This window comes from Triticum aestivum, chromosome 3D, assembly GCF_018294505.1.
Source record: "Triticum aestivum cultivar Chinese Spring chromosome 3D, IWGSC CS RefSeq v2.1, whole genome shotgun sequence".
Taxonomy (NCBI): Eukaryota; Viridiplantae; Streptophyta; class Magnoliopsida; order Poales; family Poaceae; genus Triticum; species Triticum aestivum.
In genome coordinates this window covers 348,362,939-348,388,436 of record NC_057802.1, presented here as the reverse complement: position 1 = coordinate 348,388,436, position 25,498 = coordinate 348,362,939, and the positions used below count along the sequence as shown (strand labels likewise).

At 42.8% G+C, this 25,498-nt stretch overlaps 3 protein-coding genes and 1 long non-coding RNA gene across 37 annotated transcripts; 3 read left to right on the top strand and 1 right to left on the bottom strand.

Annotated features, from left to right (window-relative positions):
* The first annotated feature begins 4,245 nt into the window (after positions 1–4,245).
* On the top strand, positions 4,246–6,572 carry LOC123078806 (myosin-11). 6 transcript variants are annotated; one of them, XM_044501418.1, is made up of 4 exons: positions 4,246–4,402; positions 4,580–4,690; positions 4,770–4,853; positions 5,046–6,572. In XM_044501418.1, the coding sequence occupies exons 3-4, from the start codon at positions 4,834–4,836 to the stop codon at positions 6,358–6,360; spliced, it is 1,335 nt and encodes a 444-aa protein (XP_044357353.1). In that variant the 5' UTR covers positions 4,246–4,402; positions 4,580–4,690; positions 4,770–4,833; the 3' UTR covers positions 6,361–6,572. The 6 variants fall into 6 exon arrangements, with proteins under 6 accessions (XP_044357353.1, XP_044357348.1, XP_044357351.1 ...); XM_044501416.1 differs by having other exon boundaries at positions 4,313–4,330; positions 4,580–4,853; XM_044501417.1 differs by lacking the exon at positions 4,246–4,402 and having other exon boundaries at positions 4,432–4,690.
* On the bottom strand, positions 6,039–10,665 carry LOC123078805 (pentatricopeptide repeat-containing protein At4g02750). Its single transcript, XM_044501412.1, has 3 exons — positions 9,903–10,665; positions 8,083–9,157; positions 6,039–6,274 (listed from the first exon to the last, which is right to left on the bottom strand). The coding sequence occupies exons 1-2, from the start codon at positions 10,624–10,626 to the stop codon at positions 8,193–8,195; spliced, it is 1,689 nt and encodes a 562-aa protein (XP_044357347.1). The 5' UTR covers positions 10,627–10,665; the 3' UTR covers positions 6,039–6,274; positions 8,083–8,192.
* A 1,100-nt stretch (positions 10,666–11,765) lies between these two features.
* On the top strand, positions 11,766–18,916 carry LOC123078803 (uncharacterized). Of its 28 annotated transcripts, XR_006437694.1 has the most exons (9): positions 11,767–12,442; positions 12,925–14,428; positions 14,540–14,656; positions 15,262–15,313; positions 16,387–16,508; positions 17,005–17,111; positions 17,554–18,189; positions 18,300–18,387; positions 18,629–18,916. XR_006437694.1 is itself a non-coding variant. In XM_044501410.1 (7 exons), exons 1-5 carry the CDS (start codon positions 12,368–12,370, stop codon positions 17,701–17,703), a joined length of 672 nt encoding a protein of 223 aa, XP_044357345.1. In that variant the 5' UTR covers positions 11,771–12,367; the 3' UTR covers positions 17,704–18,189; positions 18,300–18,387; positions 18,629–18,916. The 28 variants fall into 28 exon arrangements, 1 of the variants encoding a protein (XP_044357345.1); XR_006437697.1 differs by having other exon boundaries at positions 11,766–12,442; positions 12,925–13,020; positions 13,874–13,975; positions 14,206–14,428; positions 14,540–17,111; XR_006437685.1 differs by having other exon boundaries at positions 11,766–12,442; positions 12,925–13,020; positions 13,874–13,975; positions 14,137–14,428; positions 14,540–17,111.
* A 2,106-nt stretch (positions 18,917–21,022) lies between these two features.
* On the top strand, positions 21,023–25,087 carry LOC123078802 (uncharacterized). Of its 2 annotated transcripts, XR_006437680.1 has the most exons (3): positions 21,074–22,498; positions 22,866–23,025; positions 24,723–25,087. It is a non-coding gene; the product is annotated as an uncharacterized lncRNA (long non-coding RNA). The 2 variants fall into 2 exon arrangements; XR_006437679.1 differs by having other exon boundaries at positions 21,023–22,498; positions 22,866–25,087.
* Positions 25,088–25,498: the final 411 nt, after the last annotated feature.

The window sequence follows — 25,498 nt, the reverse complement described above, 5'->3', positions numbered from 1 at the left end:
GTTCGGTGACCGCCCTCAAGGGCCCCTTAGTGGAATCACGGCATCTTGCATTGTGCGAGGGCGTGAGGAGATTACGGTGGCCCTAGTGGATTCTTGGGGAGCATTGTGCCTCCACACCGCTCCAAACAGAGATTAGCATCCGCAAGGGTGTGAACTTCGGGATACATCGTCGCCTCCGCGTGCCTCGGTTATCTCTTACCCGAGCCCTTTACTTATGCACTTTACTTTGTGATAACCATATTGTTTCTTGTCATATATCTTGCTATTACTTAGTTGTTTATCTTGCTTAGCATAGGTTGTTGGTGCACATAGGTGAGCCTAGTTGTTGTAGGTTTTATGCTTGATAGATTAACCGCTAGGTTTATTCCGCATTTGTTCAAGCCTAAACTGTAATTATTTTAAAGCGCCTATTCAACCCCCCCTCTAGGCGACATCCATGATCTTTCAGAGGGGATGCCAGTGGGGCCCATGTAGACCTGGCTTGCGCCCCTGGCCGAGAGCTAGGGCCGAGTGAGGCCCATGGGCACCGCCTTCTAACCTCCTGATGCTTCCTGGAACTTTCTGGACTTGAAAATCTTTGTTGTATTTGTTCCCATTTTTTTGGTCTCCAAAAAATTGTTTTTCTTAAAAGTCCATAAACAACAAAAAACAGGAGCTGACATCGGTCCCTGAATTAATAGGTTGGTCCAAAAAATAGGTGCACAAATTATGCAATAATGATATAATTATAGCATGAAAGAAACAAAAGTTATAGATATCCCTAAGACGTATCAGAGTCCACCATCTTTTCTAGGAAAGAGGGAAATCCCCTTGGAGAAGTATAACAAGGTGACCGTGAGCAAACTATATAACTATTTGTGCTGAGCTAGAGGAAAGAGGGGAAGAGAGAGGCAGTTGGACTGTATATTTATAGTCAGCTACAACACGGGGTCTTAGGCTACTCTTAGTGAGGAGTATCATATACTAGTATCATGCATATGATACTAATGTATGATACTACCTTTATAGTGCATAGTATCATATATTAGTATCATTTAGGATCTTATTTATTGACAGGCATGACAGTAGCATAGCATTTATTATGATACGATATCTATCTATGTTACTCTAACCCTCTCTCTCTCTTCTTTAATTGTGTGCCACATTAGCTTGTTTGCTAGTCCTAAGTGCATAATACCGACTAAGATACCACCACTGTTGCCAGTCTTAGGAACTTCGTGAGATAATGAGGTGGGCCAGATATTAATGATGTACTACACTATATTTTCATAGCTAACAAAGTATATGAGTTGGCTATTAGATTGACATAGCCTGGAGTTGGCACTACTTATCATCCTTGCCCTAGGCTGGTCACAATGGGAGTATCATAACTAGTATCATGCATGCCAACTAGGCATTTTTGCTGAGGTGGCACACAATTAAATAAAAAAACAGAGGATTGATTAGCATGATATGATCTCGTATCATATTAAATAATGTACTAGTTTGTGTCATGCATGACAATAAATGATGTCTCTATGATACAAAATTATGATACTATACATTTTGGAGGTAGTATCATATACTAGTATCATGCATATGATACTAGTGTATGATACTTCCCACCGTGACTAGCCTTAGGATTTGGGTCCTAACAAAAAATGAGGAGTACTTAGGCCGCTCATCATAGCTAGTACCATGCATGCCAACTAGGCAATTTTGATGAGGTGACATAGAACTAAACGAAGAAAGAGAGGGTTGAGTATCATATCTCATGATATTGTATCGTAATAAATACTATACTAGTATGTGTTTTGCATGACAATCAATAACATCATCTAAGATACTGTACTAGTAATCTATGATACTATGCATTACGGAGATAGTATCATATGCATGATACTAACTTACGATACTATCGGCGTTCTGGGAACCAGGGTACCCAGTCTTGCCTGCCTGCGGCCCACGGCGTGGCTTCGTCGACGGCCTGGTACGGCCCATCTTCAGCACCTCCAAGACAAGACCCTCGCGAGGGGCCAAGCCTCGCGAGGCGGGCGACATCAAGACCTCCGGAGGGAGCGGCCTCCTCGGGCTGGCTCCCGAGGAGCGGAGATCTCTATGCAGGTGCCCACCTCATGAGGTTGAGGTGACGCCAGCCATGACGACCGAGGCCAGGCGAGCGCCAGTGGGCGCAGAGCGGCAGGTTTCCTCTTTGGGGCTAAGAAGGCAAGCGCAGGCGCGGGGTCCCGAGGAATCACCCAAAGGTTTCCATTCCCGTGCAACAAGACTAAGACCACCAGGACGGCAAGACGGATGTCATCACCGAGCCCACCACGGCGTCACGACCAGAAGCTTTGCAGGCGAAGACCACCTTTCATCAGGATAGGATGTACTTCTTGTAGGCGAAGACCACCTTTCATCAGGATAGGATGTACTTCTTGTCCCCTTTCAAAATTGGCCACTGTGGAATCCCTTTCTGCCTACGCTTTGGGGGAAGAGGACCAAGGCCACTATAAATATAGGTTAGCCACCACCGTAGAAGGGGATCGATCCAACCCTCAACTTATTCCCTCACCAGAGCAGACCTTGCGAGGTTGTTCTTCCTCTGTACTAATTCATCCTCAGCACCTCGTGAGGCTAATCCGCCCCAAAGAAGGAGTAGGGTCTTAGGGGCTGTTTGGATTGTGCCTCATCTAGCCCCACCATTTTTTTGGCGTGATCAATAGAAGGGCATGACCAATTTTTTGGCAAGTGACCACCGTTTGGATTGTAGACATTCATATTTGGTTGATACACATGTGGAGTAGCCTGCTACATGCATGTTGTGAGGACCCACAGATTAATTATAGCTTGCATGCACCAAATACTAATAAAATAAAGGGGAAGGTACCTGGGACCCACCAAGGCAGAGAGTGCACGGCACAATGCCAAATTTTTGGCGAAGCTTTTCGCCGCCCTGAGCTCGCCCGTGCGTTGGCCAAAACTACACTGGCGTGTGGCAAAGCGCGCTGGGCGTGCCAATTCTTTGATACCGGTCCAAACGGCCACCAAATTTGACGGGCTTGCCAATTTTTCGGTAGGGCTGGTTTTGTTCGAGATCCAAACACACCCTTACACCACAAGGTGGCCCGAACCTGGGTAAACCGATGTGTCCGTCTTTTTTCTTGTTCAGCGAGTTAGGCTGTGGGGGCGACGAACTGGTTGGCTGGAGAGGTTGAGTTCTTCGCACACGCCCCAGAGTTCGAACCTTCCTTGGATTTGCGGAGCCCTGAATCCGACAGATAATGCCCATTACAAGTTCACGACTAGCCTAAGCCCATTTTAAGTGTGAATTCTTTTTTTTCCTATGATCTATGACTAGGAAACAATTTACTACCTCCATAACTAAATATACTAGTAAATTGTACGTGCTTTGCACGTCATTTAAATATATATATATATATATATATATAAAGCATGAAAAAATACATTTGAATATGTATTTTCTTTCCTAGAATCGTATTGGACAAGATCCAACTTGGTTCTTACCTCTCTTGAATCTAGATTGTTCTAGTCTCTTTTCATTACAGTATCAGATAAGCATGTGGATAGATACTTCTAGAACACATAAGACAGTAGAGTTGAGGTTCAATTAGAAGTTCACGTGGCAGAATTCTATGAGTTGAAAACTTTATCCAACGAATGATAATGCTCGGATTTATCATCTCTTGTTCGTTGGTATATTCAACGACTCAATATTTGAAGATATTGGCACACTATATAGTGATACAAATAAGACATTTTTGCAGTCCAATTTAAACAGCAAAAACGTCTTATATTTAGTTACAGAGGGTGTATTTAATTGTCCACAGCTTGGACGTTTCTTCACGTCGAGCATATGTTCGGTTTGCTCCAGCACATCCGGGCCTGCATGCCGCAATTCGTTTCCCAAAAAGGACATTTAATGGTGTTGTTCCTCCACAACTAGGAAATTCTCCAACATTTTTGCAAAGAATTAACTGGAGGGGCAGGATACCCAAAATGCTGTAGCGCCAATTGTGTCAAGTATGAAATGCACATTAATCCAGCATTCCCTTTCCAAAAGGATGCCACCAAACCAGTACAATATTCTAATGGTCAATACGTGCACGCAACGATAAATAATTCGATTATTAAATTCTAAATTTGTAAAGTATTGATTAGAAGGGGAAAGGGCAGGCCAAGTCGTCGTTTATAAACGGATCCTCCTGCCTGGTAGTAGCCTCGTCGTTCTTCCCCTCAACAATTCAACCACACAATGCTGAACGGAGCCGACGAGTGGCGTGCCTTCGTCTGACGGACTGCTGGCCCAGCTGAGACCACCAACGCTCAGGTCAGCGAAGCACGGTTCAACTGGCACATTTTATATCGAGAAATGATAAAGAAATGCAAGCCAAAAGAATAGGTATATCTCATCATCTGTTAGGAAACAAAATCGCACCGCTTTTGTTTAGAATAGCGAATTGTATTGTGCGTCTTTGGCTGACCGCCTCTGGACGTGCTTCCCTTCACCTTCAAGGCGGCTCTTGGAGTTCGACCGTTTCAACGAGTCTCTGATTCATCTTTTCCCCTTCTTTAACAGCGCACAAGACGCGGTCTTGGATCTCTGCTTCTCTGCCCTGTTTTGAAGTTTCGCCATAAAGAAAAGCCTCTTTGCTTCGAGAGACAGCCACCATAGTCTCTCTCCGCTCCGGTATGCACAAACCGACTTCTCGGGGCAGTACCTGATTCCCGCTTATGCATGTGATCTGATTCTCATAGGAGTAACCCAGGTGGCATAATTGCTTGATCCTGGGCTGCCAGCACCAGCACCAGCACCGTTCCTGACCCGAGAAGATGTTCTCCTTCAAGTCCAGGTAGAGTATTTAGTTTCTTCCCCGAGTTTTCTTATCCAAATCATCGGATCATTTCTTATCTGTTGGCCAACATGAATCATGGTTGTGGTTCCATGAAATTTAGGTTTCTGTCGAATTTCTTATGTTGTTATTTCTTTGTTTCGATTACTGTCAACAATCGATGAACCCAGGGGCTTTGTTTTATGTTCACAGCGCCAAGTCGTCTTCCAGTGGGAACCAAGTTTCCACGCCGCGCTTCACTGAGGAATCAGATATGCACGAGCAGTTGAACAAGTTGCAGGAGGAGCTGGAAAGGGAGAAAGAGGAGAAGGTACGTGCACTGGATCAGATAGAGGAGTTCAAGAAGAAAAGCAGTAAGAAGAAGAAGCTAAAAGGGAGTAGCGGAGACGATCAGTTAGACCTTGCACGCAGATTAGAGCAGTTGGAAGTTGAGCTGGAGGCAGCAAGGGATTCGGAGAAGAACATGCTAGTGTCGCTGGAGGCCCAAACAAAGCAGCTTGAACAAACCAAGGTATCTTTGGAGGAGGCCAAGCTTGAGATAGATTCGCTTCAAGACAACAACAAGAGCTTGGTTGCACTGTCCTCTAATCCAAGTAGACAGCCAGCCAGGAATTTCAGAAGAAGGGGTGTAATGTCCTTCTCCTTTGCCGATCCTGCTGAGGTGGAGACATTCTCATTACAGCGTGACCTCAAGTTGGCTGTCGAAGCTGAGGAGAAGTGCAAGAAAGCCATGGATGACTTGGCGATAGCCTTGACGGAACAAACCACGGCAGCTAGAGAGGCAAAAATGGAGCTCTCGATGGTGCAAGCTCATTTAAAAAATGCAACAACTGAATTGGAGAACTCAAAGGCCTCTCTGGAAATCATGGAAGAAAAGCTCCGGTTGGCACAGGAAGAGGCTGCCAGACTGAACTTTGAGTCGGATGAGTTGGCAGCAGCCTCAAAAGAGAAAGAGAGAGGACTCATCGATTGCATCAAGATATTTGAGGGGGAGATGAACAAAGCAAAAGAAGAGAATGACAAACTGTTTGAATCACAGAGAGTGATCAGAGATGAGAATTCCAGGCTGAGGGAAATGCTGAAACATGCGGTTAATGAAGCCAATGTAGCAAAAGAATCCTTGGAGATTGCCAGGGTAGAGAATTCTCAGCTTCAAGAAGACATGTCTGAGAAAGAGAATACCTTAAAGAGCATCGTGCAAGAATACGAGTCCTTGAAGGTAAGTGAGGCTGCTGCACAGAGTAGCATTAAAGAATTGAAGGACATGATTGATGCTATGTTCAGTTCGGAGTCGGCCAAAACCTCGGCAGAAGCATCACCCATAGATGCCAAGGGAGGCGACGGGAAAGGAAGATATGTGGCAGCAGATAATATGTACTCTGATGTTGAAAGCTCTCCTCGTTCAAAGGATATTAGGAGTCCTGCAAGGCAGCAAAAGAGGACGATTCTTAGGAAATTTGGTGACATAATGAAGAAAAGAAACCCTCAAACTCAAAGTGTAATCTAGCATCCTCAGGCACCAGGCAGTGACTAAATACAAGTATACACTCTAGATTCCATTTTGTTTCTTCAAATCCCTTGTTAGTTGTAATGCTTGACAAAATGAGATGTTCCAAGTGCGGAGAAACCCTTTTATCCATTCAGTTTTACAGATGTAAATTACAGAGAATGTAACATATATGCAAAACATACAGGTAGTGAAAATATGAAACCGGCATAGTTTCTAGGGGTGCTTGACATATGCTGCCTCCAACTTTCAATCTGCTACATCTGAAAGCTTGTTATGAACATGGTAGATGATAGGTAGCCAAGACAAGGCTGCCGCACAACAAGAGCAGGGGAGAAACTTGGGGAGGATAACTGGGACTATTTTTCTAGTTATCTATTGATTGATATTGCTAGGCATTAGTGCATTACATAGCCAGCTTACAACTTGGAGGCTAGGCCGAACTAACAGATTTTAGTAAATAACTAACTTGAGAATCAAGAAATATCTCTAAGAGATTTAAACTGCTAAGGATAACTAGGGATGCCTATCCCCTTAGTTTCAGGCGTGGCTCTTTCCATCGTGGCCTTCTTGTGCCTCCCGTAGGTTTGTATGTCTATCCCCACATAACAAAGCTTGATATGGAAATTCTCTTATGTTTCAGACTAATGCAGAAACCTAGCAATGTGCAATTTAGCAGTCCTAGTCTTGTCATAACAGTCTGCAGAACCTGTTTATGAATTTAGGAATATTTGCAATTGAACTTGCCTAATCGTTGTTTGTCTATTGTTCTCTAAACAGAAATAGTTTAACAACCAGGTAAAATAAATACCTTATTTCCCAGTTCTAAACCTCCTTGTCAATGTGTTGTGAGTTCATTATTTATATAAAATCGAATAAAACTGCATTCCAGTCCGCATACCCAATCATAAGCTCTCGAGATAAAAAAAAAAACTAGAAAACCATCTCTCCACTATATATCCAAAGCAAAATAAAGCATGCAGCTACTAAACTAGGATTTGCAACAGCAGCAGCTAGACCAATGTTGTGACAAGGAAAATGTCAGTTTATCTGGATTACCAAAATATACAAGTGACTTCCATTTTTAAGCAAACCAATATGCAGCTACTGCTCTGTTCCCTAAGGTTGTTCCTGTATGCATAATTTTAACTTGCTGCCGGCCATCCTCTGTGGATTGAATTTTGCGCTTGCGGCAATGACAATTCCAATTAATGACATCAAAGGGAACAAAAGAGGAATAAAGAGCTCATGGACGAACATCAATCCTTTGTTAACGATGTAAATTTCACGGAGGTCTAAAGTCCCTTCTGTTCATATAGATCAAAGTAACATTGCAGCAAGCATATCCCACTAGCCAATGTCTAAAATACATATATGATACTGTTGAGTATCAAATACTGGTCCGCTAGAAAAACTACAGCACTTTCCTTGGGATTAATTGACCTGACAACCATGTGTTCATCTCAGTCAAGGTTGCAGCTAGAAATTCCTAGGTAAAACTGGATCAAGATTGTTTTATCACCCAGAACAAAATTATTTCCATGATCAATAGAAATGATTATGGAAATTACCTTTAAAGACTGTTTCTTCTACTTTCTAGTTTCAATTTCTTTATAAACAGCAGGGGGGCTTCTTTTATTGAAGGAAAAAAAACCAGGTTTATCATGATACTAACATCCATTAGACTCGTCTATTTAAAAGCCATGCAGGGAATCCATGTACCTGAGACAAACACTCTGTGGCCTGTAAATTTGATCCTTGAACTCACAGACAGATACTCTGATTGAGCAGATGCTGCGAATGACATGTGTGCATGAAGAGTATGAAAAGCCCTATCTAGATTCCTGGGACATCTCTACCATTGTATGAGTTTCATTGGCCATCATTTGCATATGAAAGCTGATTTTTCTCAGCTCAGATATGATCTTGTTCATCTCTGGATGAGATGCATCACCACCCACAAACATATGAACTCTATTAGCAATTTCAGTCCAGCTGTATCCAGGTTGTTTCTTCACACCTTTTTCCTTCATTTGACCTCTTATTCGATTGACTTCACCCCACATGCCAGCAGCAGCATATATATTTGAAAGCATCACATAAGGCCCTGAACTTCCTGAGTCTGACTGCACAAGCATTTTCGCCGCAAGTTCACCCAACTGCACATTGCCATGAGTCTTGGAAGCCCCCAGCAATGCACCCCAAACATTCTTCTCAGATTCAAATGGCATGTCTTTTATGTAACTACATGCTTTCTCAAACTGTCCTGCTCGGCCCAATATATCGATAATACAAGCATAGTGTTCAGCTCCTGGACATATCGCGTATTTGAATGACATAAGATCAAATAGTTTCAAGCTGTCATCCACCCTGCCAACATGCCCACATGCTGATAGCACACTAAGGATGGTAATATCATTAGGTATCAGCCCACGTGTTTCCATCTCATGGAAGAGAGAAATAGCTTTCTGATATTTGCCATGTTGTGCATATGCCGCAATCATTGTGTTCCACGAAACAATGTCCTGGCTTTTAAGATTTATGAAGACCAACTCTGACTCACTGACATCACCACACTTGCTATACATTGTGATCAAAGCATTACAAAAAGATGTGCTAGATTCTAACATTGTTTTGACAGCAACAGCATGTGTTGATCTTCCTTGTCTGAGCAAAGCAAGAGCAGAGCATGCTGTCAGGGTTGCAATAAGAGTCGCATGATCTGGTTTTGTACCTTCTCTGAGCATTATGATGTGCAATTTCAAAGCTTCTTCTCCGTATCCATTATGAACATAACCTGCAGAAATATGGAAAGTGAAATGTGAGGATTTTCGAGAGTTCAGTGGCAGCATTAAAAAGAAAAAGACCTAGGTAGAGTTTTTTCTTTTATTATGAATTCTATCCCCCGCGCCCCCCTAATGAAGTGAAATGATTCCCTCAGTCAAGAACCTCAACAACAATGTAGGGTGCAGTTGGTGCACGCCATTCAAAAGTTTGAAACACATTAGTCCAAGGCCTCAATAGTCCAACCAAACCATCCTGCGGCATTGCACTCCAGAGTTGCAACCAACAATTAAGGCATGAGTTCCTAACTATTGCAAAATTGTAAGGAATCAATATCATCAGGCATGAATTTTGTAATTTTTTTCTTAGAGAACATTGTTGATTCAGAGTATTACAACCAACATTTAGTTCATGCCAAGCAAGAAAATTTAATGACTATTTGTTTCTTAAGTGTGAAGTTCACTAGCGGTATAAAATTGACACCAAACACTGTCAATTGTTTGAAACGGCAAAAGGCAAACAACAAAAATCATTTACAACCGCTAACTGATGCAAATGCATGCACTTACGCAAATCGATTCGAGAAAGAACTGATGCACAAACTCAAGAACAGCTTGAAGATATGAACAGCCAGGATGGCTTGGCATGGAGGTAAATACACAACATCCAATAGAAGTATCCAAGCAACATAAGAATTCTTAGGACTGCACATAGTATTAAGCAATTAGCAAGCTGCATAAGGAGAAAGGAATAGCAACCTGCAATCATGGCGTTCCACGAGATGACATCTTTGACATAAATCTCATCAAAAAGCTTCCTGGCGCTCTCCACGTCTCCTTCCTTGCAATATCCAGTGATCATGGCGGTGGATGCCATGACATTCTTCTCTGGCATCGCTGCAAACAGTTTTCTTGCCTCGTCGAGCATGCTGTTGTCAACATACCCACTTATCATCGCTGCCCACGACACTAAGTTCCTCTCTGGCATTTCGTCAAACACCGCACGTGCCCTACCCACCTCCCCTCGCCGCGCGAGCCCATCAACCATGGTGGTGTACGACACCACGTTCCTCTCAGGCATTTCACCGAACAGCCTCTCCGCGTCGTTCATGCAGCCGAGCCGGACGAGCCCGGCAAGCATGGCGTTCCACGAGGCCACGTTGCGACGCGGGGTGCGCGCGAAGTAGGCGGAGGCGGCAGCGAGGTCGCCGTGCGCGAGGCAGCCGGCGACGACGGAGTTCCAGGAGATGACGTTGCGGGACGGCATGCCGTCGAAGAGGCGGCGCGCCGCGGGCAGGTCCCGGCCGACGCGCCAGAGCGCGGTGAGGAGCGCGTTCCAGGAGACGACGTCGCGGCGGGGCATGGCGTCGAACACCCGGCGCGCCGCGGCCAGGTCGCCAGCGCGGGCGAGGGCGGTGATGCGCTGGTTGTCGCGGACGAGGAGGCCAGAGGCGGCGATGGCAGGAGAACGCGCTGGGTGCATTGGGACAGCATGCGTGTCGGTGTTGGCCGTCGAGCATCTATGGAGCTCGTATGGGGTTTAAGATTCCTAAAAAAAAGTTTTAAGAGCAACTTCTTAAAATAGCACAAGGACATCTTATACTCCAGAAATTGCATAAAAGTCCTTTTTGTCGTACGTCGTCGATGACATTTATGTTTCTTATTAGATTCTCAAATCTTTCCCTAGTTTTAATAATAAACCAGCTATTGTTTCTGGTCGTACGTAGGGGTGGGCACTTTGAAACCGAAAACCGAAAAACAGAACGAAACTGAACCTTTTTAACTGATTTGTCGGTTTATTCGGTGTTTGGTTTTACGGTTCGGTGCGAAACCTGGTCGCTATAAGGTGTTTGGTGTTGTATTCGGTTTTCATCGCTAACAAACCGAATTAACCAAAGAAACCTATATGTATGTATCCCCGTTAGTTTGCTCCTGTAGTGCAAGCGCAACAGCCGGCAGGCCAATTTGTCATCGGCCTAACCCAATAGCTGCTCCACAATTGTATTTAACTAATATATATTTTCTGAAAAATCTACTCTGTAATTACAGTTGCTGTCACATCTAGCCGGTTGGCCGCTAGAAGGTACTTCCCTACTGGCTTCTTCAAGTTATGGTGTCTCGATGCATTCTACAAAAAGATCTATAGTCTATTAATATAAGTAGTGCGTAAGGCCAAGCTAATATCAGATCACTATACTAATGATTAATTCATCCATTGGAATATTTTAATATTCTTTTGCATGCACGGCTAGTGAATGCTAGTGAATCCTTCCACCAAGTGTATGTATATGTGCTCATGGAACTAATTATTTTGTGCATTCTGTACAAAGTCACGCCTTCTCATTAGTCATGACACCTTGACTGATAGGTGCAAGTAATTTGGTTTTTCGGTTAACCGAATAAACCGAACCGATATATTTCGGTTAATATGGTTCGGTGTCTGGATTTTGTGTACTTATTTCGGTGGCAATTTCTTCAAAACCGAATAAACCGAACCGAATCTCTACTCCTAATGTCTCAGTTGGTAGTCCGCGTTCCGGGTTTATTTTTCGTCCCATCATTTTCGTCCGGTTTTTTTTCGTCCGGTTTTTTTCGTCGGTTTTCTCGTCCCTTCCCCGCACATAGAAAAAAACTGCCAGCAGATCCTCATCCCCCTCGGCCCCCGCGTCGCCTACCCCAGGCGACACGGGCGGCAGCCCCCAACCACACCCCGCCGCCGGCTCCCCTCCTCCAGCTACCCCCCTCGCCGCCGCCGGAGGCCACCACCGGGCGAAGCCCGCGCCGTGGCGGCGGCGGCGGGGTCTCCCTCCGTGGCGTTGATCCCCTCGCGCGGGGCCCGCGGCTGGCGGCCGCCTCCTGATGGTTCGTCGGCGGCCTCGCGGCCAGCGGCGCTTCTCCTGGTAGCGGATCCGGTGGCTCCCCCCCCCCCCCCCCCCCCCCGCGCGCCCCATGGTGGCCGTCCCGGCGGCGTCCGTCCGGCGTCAGATCTGGCGCCGCCTCCGCAGTCCCTCCCCGTCGTCGTCACCGGTGCTGCCCTGGCGCGGCGCGTCGCCCTCCCCCTCCCCCGCCCTCCCCTGCGCTCCATCTCGCCTGGCTACCCCCCTGCCCCTGGCTGGCCGGCGTCCTCCCGGCTGCAGGGCCTTGTCCCGGCCGTGCCTCCTCTCTGGTTGGCCGCGGTGGGGCTCTCCAAGGGAATGCAGTGGCGCCTGCATGAGGCGTAGCAGATGTACGTGGATGCGTGGAAAGCCAACATCCCAGAATTCAAGAATCCCTTTGCTCCATTGAGGACACCATCACAGGTACGTCAATCTCTGTCCTCTCCTGCGTTGTCATTGTATTATACCCATGTGTGTAGTGCATATTGCTCTGACGTTATAGAATTTTTGGTAGATTGTGCGTCTCTTCTTTTCTTGACAAATTCTTTGCCCTGGTGATCACGTCTAGATTTATTCAGCTCATGTATCTGTACCATGTACTATTTGCTTCTATAATATATATGGTATTGATTGTAAAAAAATGTGCATATTGCAATTTTAATGAAGAATGAATGATTGTTTAAATCAAGTGGAGAATAAATGTTCATTAGCATACTGTAATCTGACACAAATATATGCAGTGGGTTTGATGGCAGGTTGATTAAAACCATGGTAAACAATCGACATTGAGAATCCCCGGATCGATGTATTTTCGTGTGTGAATTGGAAAAAAATCCTTATTATAGTCATAACAGTGATAAGGACTGTTAGACAATTAATGCTCTTTATTTATTTGTTTATTTTAGATTCCACACAGGATGTTCTAAAACATGTTCGTCTTACCTGAAAGAGCACTGCTATGCACACGAGTATCGACGTACGATCCACAGATGACAAGTCAGGTAGACCATATGATTAACTGGGTTTTTTTTTAAATCTGTGTGGCTCCTAATCCCGTTAAGCGAAATCATCCTGGAGCCAATCGTGTGCAGAGCACTTTCGTACCTGAAATGCCTACTTGTTATGAAGAGATCTAACATGTATCATGTACTCCCTCTGTTTTAAATTACTCGTCGTAGTTTTAATTCAAATTTGAACTAAAACCACGACGAGTAATTTGGAACGGAGGGAGTATGAAGTAATAGGTGGATCATGTGTCCCTCTTACATAAGGGTCATGTTAAATTGTCAAACACTCAGATGATCTTTGATCGAGACATATAAACCACTAGCATATGTATATTTCTGAAACCAGTATTTCAGCTGTCACGTGTCTTTGGCCGACGGCAAATTGCAAACACAGCAAAGCTGGCTTCCCTTGAGAGAGATCAAACTTGGGTAGCAGCATAGCTCGAATAAGTGTATTGACTGATTGACTAGCAACACATGCGCACACAGAAGATAGTTGATTGGATAGCCACTAGCATGTAAACATGCATGTTGTTTATATTTCTTCAACACACTGTGATTGTGAAGCTATCTCTATTTCTACAATTCGCTGTTGATCTTTTATAGATGTTCATCTCCCGACCTTATCTATATTAACTACTGGTCAATTTTATGAATTACTTGTTGGTGAGAATTCTTCTGCATCTGTTGTTGTCTTCTTGGCATCATCATTCAATCATATTTTCTAGACTATTGAGTTCAGGAATATTTGTTTGTTGCCTCAATATGTTGTAGATTATCTTATTTTATAGTTTCTTTTGTTGAGTGAATATCTCCAAAGTATCGAACTTACACTGTCTGCTCACAGAGAGGAAAAGAGGGGCTGACTGTAGGATTCTAAAATCTTTCTTTGCTGCCAAACTTTAGTGATTGCCCTGCTGGAGATTGTCATATTTTTTTAAAAGGAAAGGTATTAACCACTTAGCCATGTATTTATTATTTAGATGATTTAGGGACTTTTCTGGTCCTGGGCCACCTTGCAATTCCTAAAAACATTGCCATTTATTTGTGTCGATTACATAGGCACACTTGATTGTATACTTAAACATAAGTTTTCTTTTTTGGAACAAGACCATGTTTAATGTTGAATATCTGGTGCATCGCGTATGTTGAGCAACTGCAAAATGTACTATGCCCCAGCGGATCCGTTCGCCGCCGCTGATCTCATCGCTACGTCGACGACAACCATTTGACGCCGCCGAACCCCTTACCATCGAGTGTCTCCTCCATTATGAGTGCAAGCAACAGGAGGTGTCCTCTTGGCACAACGACGTGGTCAACTGGTCACTCCTTCATCGACAGGTTCTTGCGCTCGGTGGATTACTTCCACGGTTCCACAGTGGGAGGACACACTCAAGCTACTGTACGTATCTCTTCCCCTTGGAGGCCCGCACTCTTCATGTGCTGCTGGTACTGGAGGATCCACAAGCGTCAATGATACAGATTAAGTAACGTGCACGTGTAATCTTTGTAGGTTCAGGCAACGTCTCCACCCACTCGCAAGTTCAACTACATTGGCTGAGTGCAAGCAGGATCTGTAGTAATACTGAGTACTTACAAATGCACAAAGCTCTGTCTACGTCTGCACAAGGTAGAATCACAATGAACTTGGCCCTTGATTATTTTTGTCATAGAGTTGTATTTCAGTGGATTGACCTGTGGTCGGAAGTGTGCCTTGTATACCACACCTTTGAAACTTTGTTAAATCTGAATTGTGTGGATGGCAAGCAGTACATCAGGCTTTGTTTCCTTTGTACTGATTTAATATACCTGCTGGTTCGGCTGATTAGTGCTACGCTGTGTGGATGGCGCAAGCAGTACGTCAGGCTTTGTTTCCTTTTTACTGATTTAATATACGTGCTGGCCCGGCTAATTAGTGCTACGCTGTATAAGTTCACAGTGGACTTGCAATTGCTTAGTAACTGTAGTAGATGGAAATGTACCAACATGTCGTAGTTATGTTGTTAACTTGCTATATTGCTCCTTTCCTTTTGTAAGGTATCTCAGACTGGGGGATTTTTTGTTCAACATTAGACGAAATATTCTGCTCAATTTTTATATTCTACCATTTGTTTCCCACACTTGTCTTTTGAATTGTCCATTTGTTATTTGGATTTTTTTTAGATTTAACTGTGTACCCGACATACGTACAATAATAATTTTGTTTAGATATGAAAATTATAATATCATTGTCAGGAACTTCTACACCCGATTATTTCTCATATATTTGGGGTCTGATGCAGCAAAGGTAATATCTGCTTTGTGTTTTTAGATTGATAACAATGAATTATTCCAGATGTAAAAGGAATTGCTAAAATCAACTAGAACTGATGCTACATAAGTTTTTGCTTTTCATAATTAAATTATTTCCCTCTTGATAAAAAAAAACCATACTATTCTAGAGAACTTAGTTCACAAGACAGAAAAGAAGCAAAGGTGTATTATGCAACTTTCAATAAGGTGGAAATAAACAAGACTAGAAGTGGGTGGAGAGAGAGATAGAGATGTTACACATGATTCATTCCTGAACCACTAGAACTTGTTGTTTTTTCTCTCATCCGTTGGCCATGCCCATCCTTAGATTGGGCTTGATTTGTATTTATGCGTAACTGTGCACATTTTGGTCAGCTATGTGTCATGTTTGGGCTTTTCTGCGCTGTCTCGGCTGAAAGCCATTTTTATCGGAATGTTGGTTGGTGCATATAGTTTTACTGCCATGTAGAAGAATGAAGTACTTAAGTGCTATTTGTTTCTCTGCGAACGAAACTAGGTCTCTTTGTTACAAGTAAATCAGGATAAGAATGGAAATGACCCTGTTAGATCCCCATAAGTGGTACCGCAGTAGCCAAGAACAGATTGACGTAATCAACGGATGAATTGGTGTGTGTTAACCATTTAATTTGAACATGGTATGGCAATTGTTGCACTCTGTTTTAGTTAGTTGAAACTGATAGCCAGGAACGCATCCTTGTAGTACTTTTTCGTTAAATTTGTAAATATACATTTTGCTTCAAGCAATTTGCTAGCTATTCAAGTTGGCAACTAGCTGGCATCATGTGATGTTTCTTTTCCATGTTATTAAGACTTATACATAACTTATTGTTTACATGGTGGTCCATTATAACTATTGTAAACTAAATTTTTTCAACAAGGAGATGTCTGCATATAACACCTTCATAATTGTTATTACATGACTATATGTTGTGAAATCATTTTTCATATGTCTATTTTTTTTTCATCACCCCCATTTAGAAATGAGCCTTCTGTTAACTCCTGATCTTCCAAGTCATTTTCTGTTCTGACAAACTTGTACCTTTTCAGACAGATCATTGTCAGCGAGTAAACAATTGTTCAATTAAATACTGGCATTATGTGCTCTATATTGGGAATTTCGAATGAATAGTTTTGACATATTTTTTTCAGGAGAATTAATCGGAGCTTGAGTAAGCAACTGTATCTACTTATTTTGTTAATCAGATTTGTAGCACCCGATATGTTTAGGCAGTAGACTTATTGGTCCAGAGAAGGATTCCCATGATTCACCAAAAAATTGTTGTACTAGGGAGTTTGCTTGTTTTGATAGAAATAGTAGTAAGGTGTGTATTTGTACGTATAACATGTTTGGTGAGAGAGAGACTTGGATATTTCTCCATCCATATTTTACTTGTTCTGATGTAGACATGCAAACAAGCCAAAAATGATCCCTATGGAATAATGTTCCTGACAAGAGATAGGGCTTTGTTCTATAGCATTTATGCTTTATGAGCTGCATTTATAAATGGATTATATCAGTGATATTAGCTATGTGTGTGGACGGATATACAAATGTGTGAGATAATTTGGGGTTGATAGGAAATCATTATTTTGATGTTTTGTTAATTGAAGTTTGATCTTATGTTCTAACTGCAAACATGTGTGCCACGTTTCCTCAATGTGAAGCAAAAGAAGGTCGTTGCGGTGGTCGGCTACCAGGAGTATCTTGTTTGGCCTTGTACCATGTCGGATTGTCACTATTTTTAAAATCTACTTATGACTATTTTGTAAAGGTATGTTGCAGAACCATCTATTTTTAAAATCAATATAATGCCGTTGAGATTGGTGAATGAGGCTTCGAATAAATTTGAATTCAAATAAATTTTCTAAGCACATAGCTTTGTTGGCATATAATATATTGGTCAAATTGATTATCTAGGAACATGTGCACACCCCAAGCACTCGTAGTAGTTATATTTTCCTCTTACATTTGTTAATTTAGGGATTCACTTTAACATAGTCACATTAGACCTTTTTTTGCCAAACACAGCAACTTAGATACTCCATTGAATAACTTACCATGTGTTGGTATTTATTGCTATAAATAACACTGAGCCTTGTTCATCACAAATCTGTATTGATATGTGTTGTGCTCTCTTTGAGAGAAGTGAACTCTGAAAACCCTCCTCATTCCGAACAATGAAAATTCTCAGGCTGAAAGTACAAATTTTGTAGGACAAATTGACAGATTTGGCAAAAAATGGGCGTATTTGGAGCCGGATGGAAAGATTGGCAGATTTGGAGCAGGGTGACGATGGAGCAGCCTTTTGTCACAATAACAAAAGAGCTGAAGTGGAAGGGCTCATGGAAGAAGAGATGGAATGACAATGATGCAACCTTGACGTGTGGCTGTTGTATGTATTTGAGGTACGTAGGAAAAGAACTCTTAATGAGGTAAAGTGATGGGGACTCATCTAAGGCGGAGATGGCAACTGAGCCCAGAGGCAAACATGGCATTGTTCATAGTCAGTTTGTGAATGAACATGTGGTGGAAAGAATGTTTCCATGTCCATATGCCTCCTTTTCTTATTATTCGTACTAAGGTGAGGTGCCTTATATCTCATCAGTTGTCGATATGGAGTTCCCCATGGTGTCCTATTTGGAGCTCTATTTATGATCATCTCATAATTCAGCATCAGCCTTACATTTATCCTTCCAATCTTAAAGATCTATGGAAACCTAACAATAAAGCTTGGAATGAAAATCTTATTTACTCTCTGTTTGATGCTGAGGCAGCAAGCATTATTCTCCAAACCCCCATAATTCAAACGGAGGGTAAAGATATCATGTGTTGGAAACACACCCCAACAGGTAAGTGCACTACTAAGAGTGCATACAAGCTATGTGTACAGGTTCTTCATCAAGAATGAGCTCCTCAACGAAGGCAGGTGTTTACTCTTGTAAAAACACTTTTTTGCTAGGTTTGGAAAGACAATAGCATTGCTCCGAGAATTCAGACGTTTGCTTGGAGGCTTCTTGAGAGAGCAGTTCCAACAGGCATGCGGGCTGGTATGTATGCCAAACACATCTCCAAATACTGCTCCATGTGTGAGGCGGAGGAAGATGACATTCATTTATTTTTCTCATGCCCATTTGCTAAAGCTGCTTAGTTCTTAGAACCATGGTTTCTTAGGTCTGATTACTTTGTGCAACATTACAGATCAATTCCTAATATTATTCAAGCAATCTTAAGTTCAGGACACCACTATGCTTCCATATGCAATCTAATGACTTTTTCTGGTGTATATAGAAGGCGGGAAATGACAAACATTTTGGAAGAAAATAGGGACATCCAACTCAGGTGCATCAAGCTGCTCAAGCTATAATGAAAGGGTTTCAGGTAGAGTCCAAAGTTACAGGTTTTATCGGTCCACCCTTCTGACAGATAATCAGGTACTTGCAAGAGCTACAAATGCTAGCGAATTTCAAACCCGGGACATTGTGAAATCCATTCACAGATAGCAGAATACTTCATTGTTTCCAAGTCTCTTATGTTAAAGATATATCACATCAAAAGAGATTTGAATGGTGTTGCTCATACCTGTGCAAAGGACTCACTGAAAAAGCTTTGTATTAGCTACCACATACTATATTAGCTCATACTGTACTGTATCCCCTACCACATACTGTATTAGCTCAACTGATAGGAGTATCCAGTGTCCAGTGTTGCTCGCTTTGAGCAACTTTGTAATCTATGGATTTCGTATCCTTGATGTAAGATGTGTATGAAAGATCAATGAATAGCGCCCTCGGGCGCTCCTTCTGTTAAAAAAAAAATTGCATGGCGTATGTAGTAGAATGAGACAACAAAACAATGGCATAGAAGCCACATGAAGAGTCAAGGGGCAATGAGATGATGATTTATGTATGGACAAAGAAGGCGATGAACGGCATGTTCAATGGAGAAGAGAGGCTAGAGGGGTGCATGGTGTTTGTTGAAATACATAGAAGATACTCGTGTTTGTGTTGTGGTTGAACATTACGTGCAATGAGTTTGTTCGTAGGGAGTAAAATGAGCATTGTTTACGAATTCATTTATTGGCCCGTGGCAACGCACGGGCAATCAATTATTTTTAAGTATGGCACCCAAATAATTCATCCATGACATGTCTTGAAATTAATTTATTCTACTGATTATTCAGAACATGAGTTTTAGATTTTGTAGTCCAACAAGATGATAATGAAATTGAGAGAAGAGAGTATGCCTAGGATCTATGAACATGATGTGTGACAAGAGATGGTATGACTTCTTCAGAGAACCATCTTGATCCTTCTTTTTTCTTCATATATGGCCAACCATTGATTATTGTGGTGCGGAAACTCGTGAGCGCTAGAGATTGTGGCACTATTTAGAGGGTTGGGCGGCAACTCGGGTAGAGGGAGGTAGTGCGTGACAACATTTGCTGACTGTTGATGGTGGAGGCAAGCGGTTTCGTAGGTAGAGGTGGGCGGGTGAATAGACTGGATGAAGAAAAAGGTATGCAGAGGGAGGAAGAAGAGTAGTAGCAGCAGCGGGTGTTGGCGGCGGAGGAGAGGCAAGGGGTTAGCGGTCTCGAGTGCGGGGTGCGGGAGGTCGTGGGCACCAAAATGGTGGTAGGTTTTAGAGGAACAACTGGCGTCAGCGTTGACGGAGGTGGTGACTTGAGCAAGTGGCGACGTGTGGCAACACTCGCCGGCTGTAGGGTGGCGGTGGTAGGTGCTTAGGCAGGGAGAGGCGGGCGGGTCGATAAAGTGGTCAAATAAAAAAAATCTGCGGCTACGGGAGGAAGACGAAGAATTAGAGGCAGGTCATCGTTGGATGAGAAGGGGCAGGGGATTAACGGATTTTAAGGCGGGGTACAGGATATCTCAGGTGACGGAGATGGTGGTGGTGTTTAGAGGAATAGCCGACACATCATGTTAGAGCATTTCGTTTGCACTATCCATCCCGAACAATCACGAAAAATAGAAGAAATTGCTGGAACTATGTTATAAAGATCTATTTGGGTGAAGAGATGAGGAATAATGTAGTTCATGACGGTCATTTTCAACGTCTACACATTTTCAGCCTCGTCGGCACAGGAACACATAGAGTTAGGGGTGCGTGGGTTGAAAGAGTGAGAGGGCTGGTTGTGGTGAGAGAGTGACTGAGGTCAGAATAAGGCTAGACGGTAAGCTAAAAAAACTGGATAGACAACATTTCTGATTGTGAGAGAATTTCTTAAGTGCATCAAGTAAATTTTAATTTGTAACATATTTTTAGTTAGATAATCGCTCTATATGCATACATCGTCAAATTGTTTTTTAATCAATTTACATTGCAAGTAAAGTAGACTTCAATTATTACCCAATTACGCCCATGCTATCTTTTCTCTACATGTAAAATTTAACTTGCGTTATGTTTATATAACTTCAGCAAAATATTTCAAAAGCCCGTGGCAACGCACGGGCATTATACCCAATTACGCCCATGCTATCTTTTCTCTACATGTGAAATTTAACTTGCGTTATGTTTATATAACTTCAGCAAAATATTTCAAAAGCCCGTGGCACCGCACGGGCATTATACTAGTTAACCATAAAAACCGAACGTCCAGTCCTACTCGTACGTCGTCGTCCTTTTTGCATAGAAGTCCCCCTATTGTTAAGAATTCAACCCGCAGTCCTTTCTTAAGTGAGAAAAACGTTTCGTTCAGAAATTTTACAAATAAAACCCTATGGTTTCAGGGATTCAACCCGCAGTCCTCGGATACAAATCGGTTTCTGGTCTGTAGATCGTGCGGCGGCGCTCCCGATCCCCGATCCGATCGGGAGCAGGACGACGGCGGCAGAGCTCCGGGAGGCGGGGAACGACGGGGAAGTGGCGGAGGTCGGGATCCATCCCGGCGGTTCATAGTGGTGGCCGGCCGCGGCGGCGCTCCTGATCCCCGATCCGATCGGTAGCAGGATGACGACGACAGAGTTCCGGGAGGCGGGGAAGTGGCGGAGGTGAGGATGCATCCCGGTGGTTCGTAGTGGAGGCCAGCGGCAGCGGCGCCCCATGGCTGTGGCGACTCGGTCTTCTGGGAAGAAGATACGAGGGAGGGAGACGAGGTGAGATGGAGAGAACGGAAGGGAGAATACGGACTGCGCGGCTACTTGCTGCTGGTCCAACGGCGGCTCCAGTCATCGGATCAGGTTTTGTCCGGATTCCTCTCCTCCCCGCAAAAAAGGTATGCCATGTCGTTGTTAATTGCTAGAGACGCTCTTCATAAGTTCAGCCTGTGGCCAACAGCAACCTCCAGGTCACCTGAGAATTCAGTGGCATAGGCATGCTCTCGCCTGATTAATTTTGTATTGAAGATTTTTCTTTGGCGTGTGGGCAGCACCCATCAGTGTTAGAGTACATGTTCAATATACATAACAGCTTCTCTGGTGACTTACTCATCTAATGGTTAGATACAATTTTAGCAACAGTGAATAGACGCATGATACGTTTATCTGCTTCTGAATGTTCATAATGTTTAAACGATTCAATTTTTAAATGATTTTGCTTTAGAAGTTGAATCTGCACATCGACTATATGCTCCAACACTGCAGGCCAACTCTTGATGGATTTCCAATGTGTTGCTGGCCTCCCAATTTTTTCCGTCGTGCAGCCGCTCCCCGTCTCCCTGCGTCGTCCCAAGATGGTCCGGCCGGGTGCTGCCCTGACAGCCGAGCGTGTGCTATCCACGGAACACGGCTCCTCCACCCAGGACCTCCTCCGCAACGCCGGCGAGGACACTACTTCGTCCGAACCGATCATCACGACCACGCGCAGGTACACACACATGTGCTCCCTGCCACCCCTGCACTGATTTAAGGCGAAATCCAATTGGGGGGTATTGATAGGCACCAATGTATTCTTGATTGAGTTCCCATTTCTTGAATTACGTTGATCCTTTTGGTAAGATCAAACCGAACAAACTGAACATCACTTGCCCAAACAAGCTGAACGTCATGCTACATTATTGCAAATCAGTTGCCAGGACTTTGTGTTCTTTGTACAAAACAGCCAAGACCTCGATCACTTATTTGTAGAGCACAAGCGAAGACACTGCTAGATAAATGTCTTCCCAAGCTAAAGGCTCATGGCTCCGAAGTACTAATATTCTCTGAGGTACTGATTCTCTTTGTTACTCATGCACCTAGCTTGGTTGCTTCAGAAAGCATCATGACTATGATAAAAATATGATAGCAATCATGAGTTACAGAAATTCTGCTTGTGAGGTGATTTTGTGCCCATGCTCACATTCTATCTTGAGTTTTGTGACCCATATTATACGGTTATCTTCTTTGTGTATTCATGATTGTGTGGAGCTTGCAAGATTAATTCACGCTGGCTTCTTAGCTTTTCATTTTTCATATTTGCCACAAGCCTGCTTTCATCTCTCCCTTCCCATTATACAGTGAATATGTAATCTTAAATCATGACCAGAAAAAATGTGCAGGTTCTACATGTTTACTTGCATGCTATTTTTTTATAGGACCACCATAACATGTGAAAAATTCGAAGAGCTTTGTGAAGATTTGTGGGAGCGGCTCTGACTACCAATTAAGGAAGTCCCACGCAGCGGGCGTGAAGATTGGTCACATATATATGTATAGTAGAGCTGATTGAGGACTTACACGGCACCCAAACTGCAGGTGATTATACTCTTCATTGAAGACTTATACTTTGAGGGGCTGTAATGGTAATGCAGGAATGTTGCATCGTTCCTATCTACCATCGACCATCATTACTTACTTTTGTTGTTCTTCTTGCTATTGGCTGGTAGCTTTTAGTAGCAATTTGGATAATTTTGTGCATAATATTCTGTCTGATTTTGGGGCCAGAAAGGTCGGGGATTCTGCTGTGGGTGGATCATGGCCTCCAGAACAATGCACACTATATAGTAGCCTGAGCAAGTTGTGGGCGGTGCCTTCATATGGTTGTTAAATTGCTGCTCTTTTTCTATATGGATTAATGCGAAGCACCTCAAATTTCTCGTTGAAGAACATATGTTTCTTTTTGTTCGATTTGAGTTCTTGCTCTCCCAGTTCAGAACATTTAGGACGTGATTTTGGAGAAACTTCGAGAGTAGGAATAAGTCACCCGTCGTATTCAACTTTGTAATTAAAATGATTTAGAGTAGGAACCAGAGCTGAGATTGTTACTTTTTATGTAATAAAACGGGTGCTATATCAAATGATTTTTTTTCACAAAGGTGGGGATTCAACTCTGTCGCTAGAAAATGGCTAGAGCGTACTTGAATTGTTGAAAACGTGGATCAGGTCCTATAGTAGCTATCTTTGATTTACAACCAGAGTACACTTATAATTATAGGATGAAACTTTATATTATTTTGCCATCTTATTTCGTTTGTAAAAGTAGCTGCAACAACTAGCAGTTTAAATTGATGCATGCATGCATAATATAGACAACTAATTAATTAGCTTTTCAATATTATCTGTCACTCCACTATTTATCTGTTTCTTCAGTGTACATGCACGATATTACATGATTAAACATACCATTTTTTAACTTCATTTAGTTGTCTATATTATGCTCTATGTGCTATTACCAACAACAAAAAAGTGTTACCTCTGTACCACGCCTACCAAGCGTCTTATATTTTGGTATGGAGGTAGTATTTTTAGCCTGCAAAGCGACTCCTATGCCCAGTGTGGCAATAATGTGTCTGCACCAGTGAAGAGAGAACTTGTTTTTTTACATTGTAAGAAACACGTTTTGTTTCTTCCCCATCATTTAAGTGTGTGCCATGTTACTTTTGTTCATGTTGCTGAATGTACATTTTCAGTATTCTCAGTATATATCTGATTATGATGATGTTCCATACTGTTCTGGAGCCGACAACTTTTTGGACTGCTCGATGTTTATAACCAATGAGACTACTTTTTTGGTTGTTGGCTGGAGCTATCACTATGACTGAAATTTTCTTTTCACCCAAGTAAATTTATATGGTCATCAAAAACCAACGACAGGTCAACACTTGACAGCAGTTTGCAATTTGTATTACAATATGCCTAAGCCAATGGTCAAATAATGTTGTTTTAGTTAGGAAATGTAGAAAACGTGGTCATGATTTATGTAGATTGGACAGTCCCTTCAAACTGCAGTCTTCGATCTTGAGTGGACAGTCTAACTATATGTTTCCTAGAAAATTGACTATAGGTTCCATGAATTGACTGATTATTTTGGCCTGATCAGATTATACTAGGTCTTGATTTGAAGGTCCAGTTAAGGCAGCTGGTGCTGATTTATTTGTTGTAACACTAACTATGTTATTTAGACAACGACATGTGGTCTTTCTCATTCCTCGACATTTTCCTTTGCTACCAAGATTTTTCATTCTAGGTTGTGGAAAAACGGATGTAGCATTCCTTCTACAAGTTGTCATGAGCTGGGACATAGAAGAAGAGAGCCGACGAGAAGTCGCACAACGGTTCGCTCCGGTGTCGCTGCCAATGGTGCTGCGCAAAGTGCGGATTGCAGGCTAGATGCGTATGAGTCCGTCCCTACGTCCATGACGTGGAAGCAAAGGAAATCGATACAATTAGATAGTATATTTGGTTATGAAAGTTGTCTTTTGTGTAGGCAGTTTTGCCATTATTTTGTAAAAGCTTTGAGTTTTTGGTAATGTACTTGTCTTACTAATCACACTTTTAACCAATTCGTGCCAAGGCTAATAGCCAAGTTCTGCACAAACTGTTCCTGTTTCCTTGATGACTGCTATTGTGAGAAGATTCTTTTCAGCATTTAAGTAATACCGATCCCACATTCAGTTATGTGTGCAAAGGCCAGTAGCAAATTAATGACTGCTTGCTGGTCGGATATTTCCTACTTCCAGGTTTTATTTCATTATGTTTCGCACCATGCTGATTTGTGAACGAGAACCTACATGATCATCCACCCTGATTTGTGAATTCGTATTCACATCCAGACACTCAGGTATGCAATATGGTTTTGCTCTTTTTGTGCAAGTGTCAGCATTCCCCGCTGTTTTTTACAATCAGAGAAAAACAAAAGGAGATTTCACTCTACAATGGATGTCCTTCTCCTAGGCATATGTAATTTCGCTGCTCTTTACAATCAGAGAAAAACAAAAAGTGATTTCAC

Coding starts and splice junctions, on each gene's coding strand:
- LOC123078806 (XM_044501413.1), top strand. CDS start 4,975: ATGTTGTTATTTCTTTGTTTCGATTACTGTCAACAATCGATGAACCCA.
- LOC123078805 (XM_044501412.1), bottom strand. CDS start 10,626: ATGCACCCAGCGCGTTCTCCTGCCATCGCCGCCTCTGGCCTCCTCGTC. Junction 9,158..9,902: donor GTGGAACGCCATGATTGCAG/GTTGCTATTCCT, acceptor ATATTTCTGCAG/GTTATGTTCATAATGGATAC.
- LOC123078803 (XM_044501410.1), top strand. CDS start 12,368: ATGTACGTGGATGCGTGGAAAGCCAACATCCCAGAATTCAAGAATCCC. Junction 14,429..14,539: donor GAGGACACACTCAAGCTACT/GTACGTATCTCT, acceptor TAATCTTTGTAG/GTTCAGGCAACGTCTCCACC. Junction 17,112..17,553: donor CTTATGACTATTTTGTAAAG/GTATGTTGCAGA, acceptor CAAATTTTGTAG/GACAAATTGACAGATTTGGC.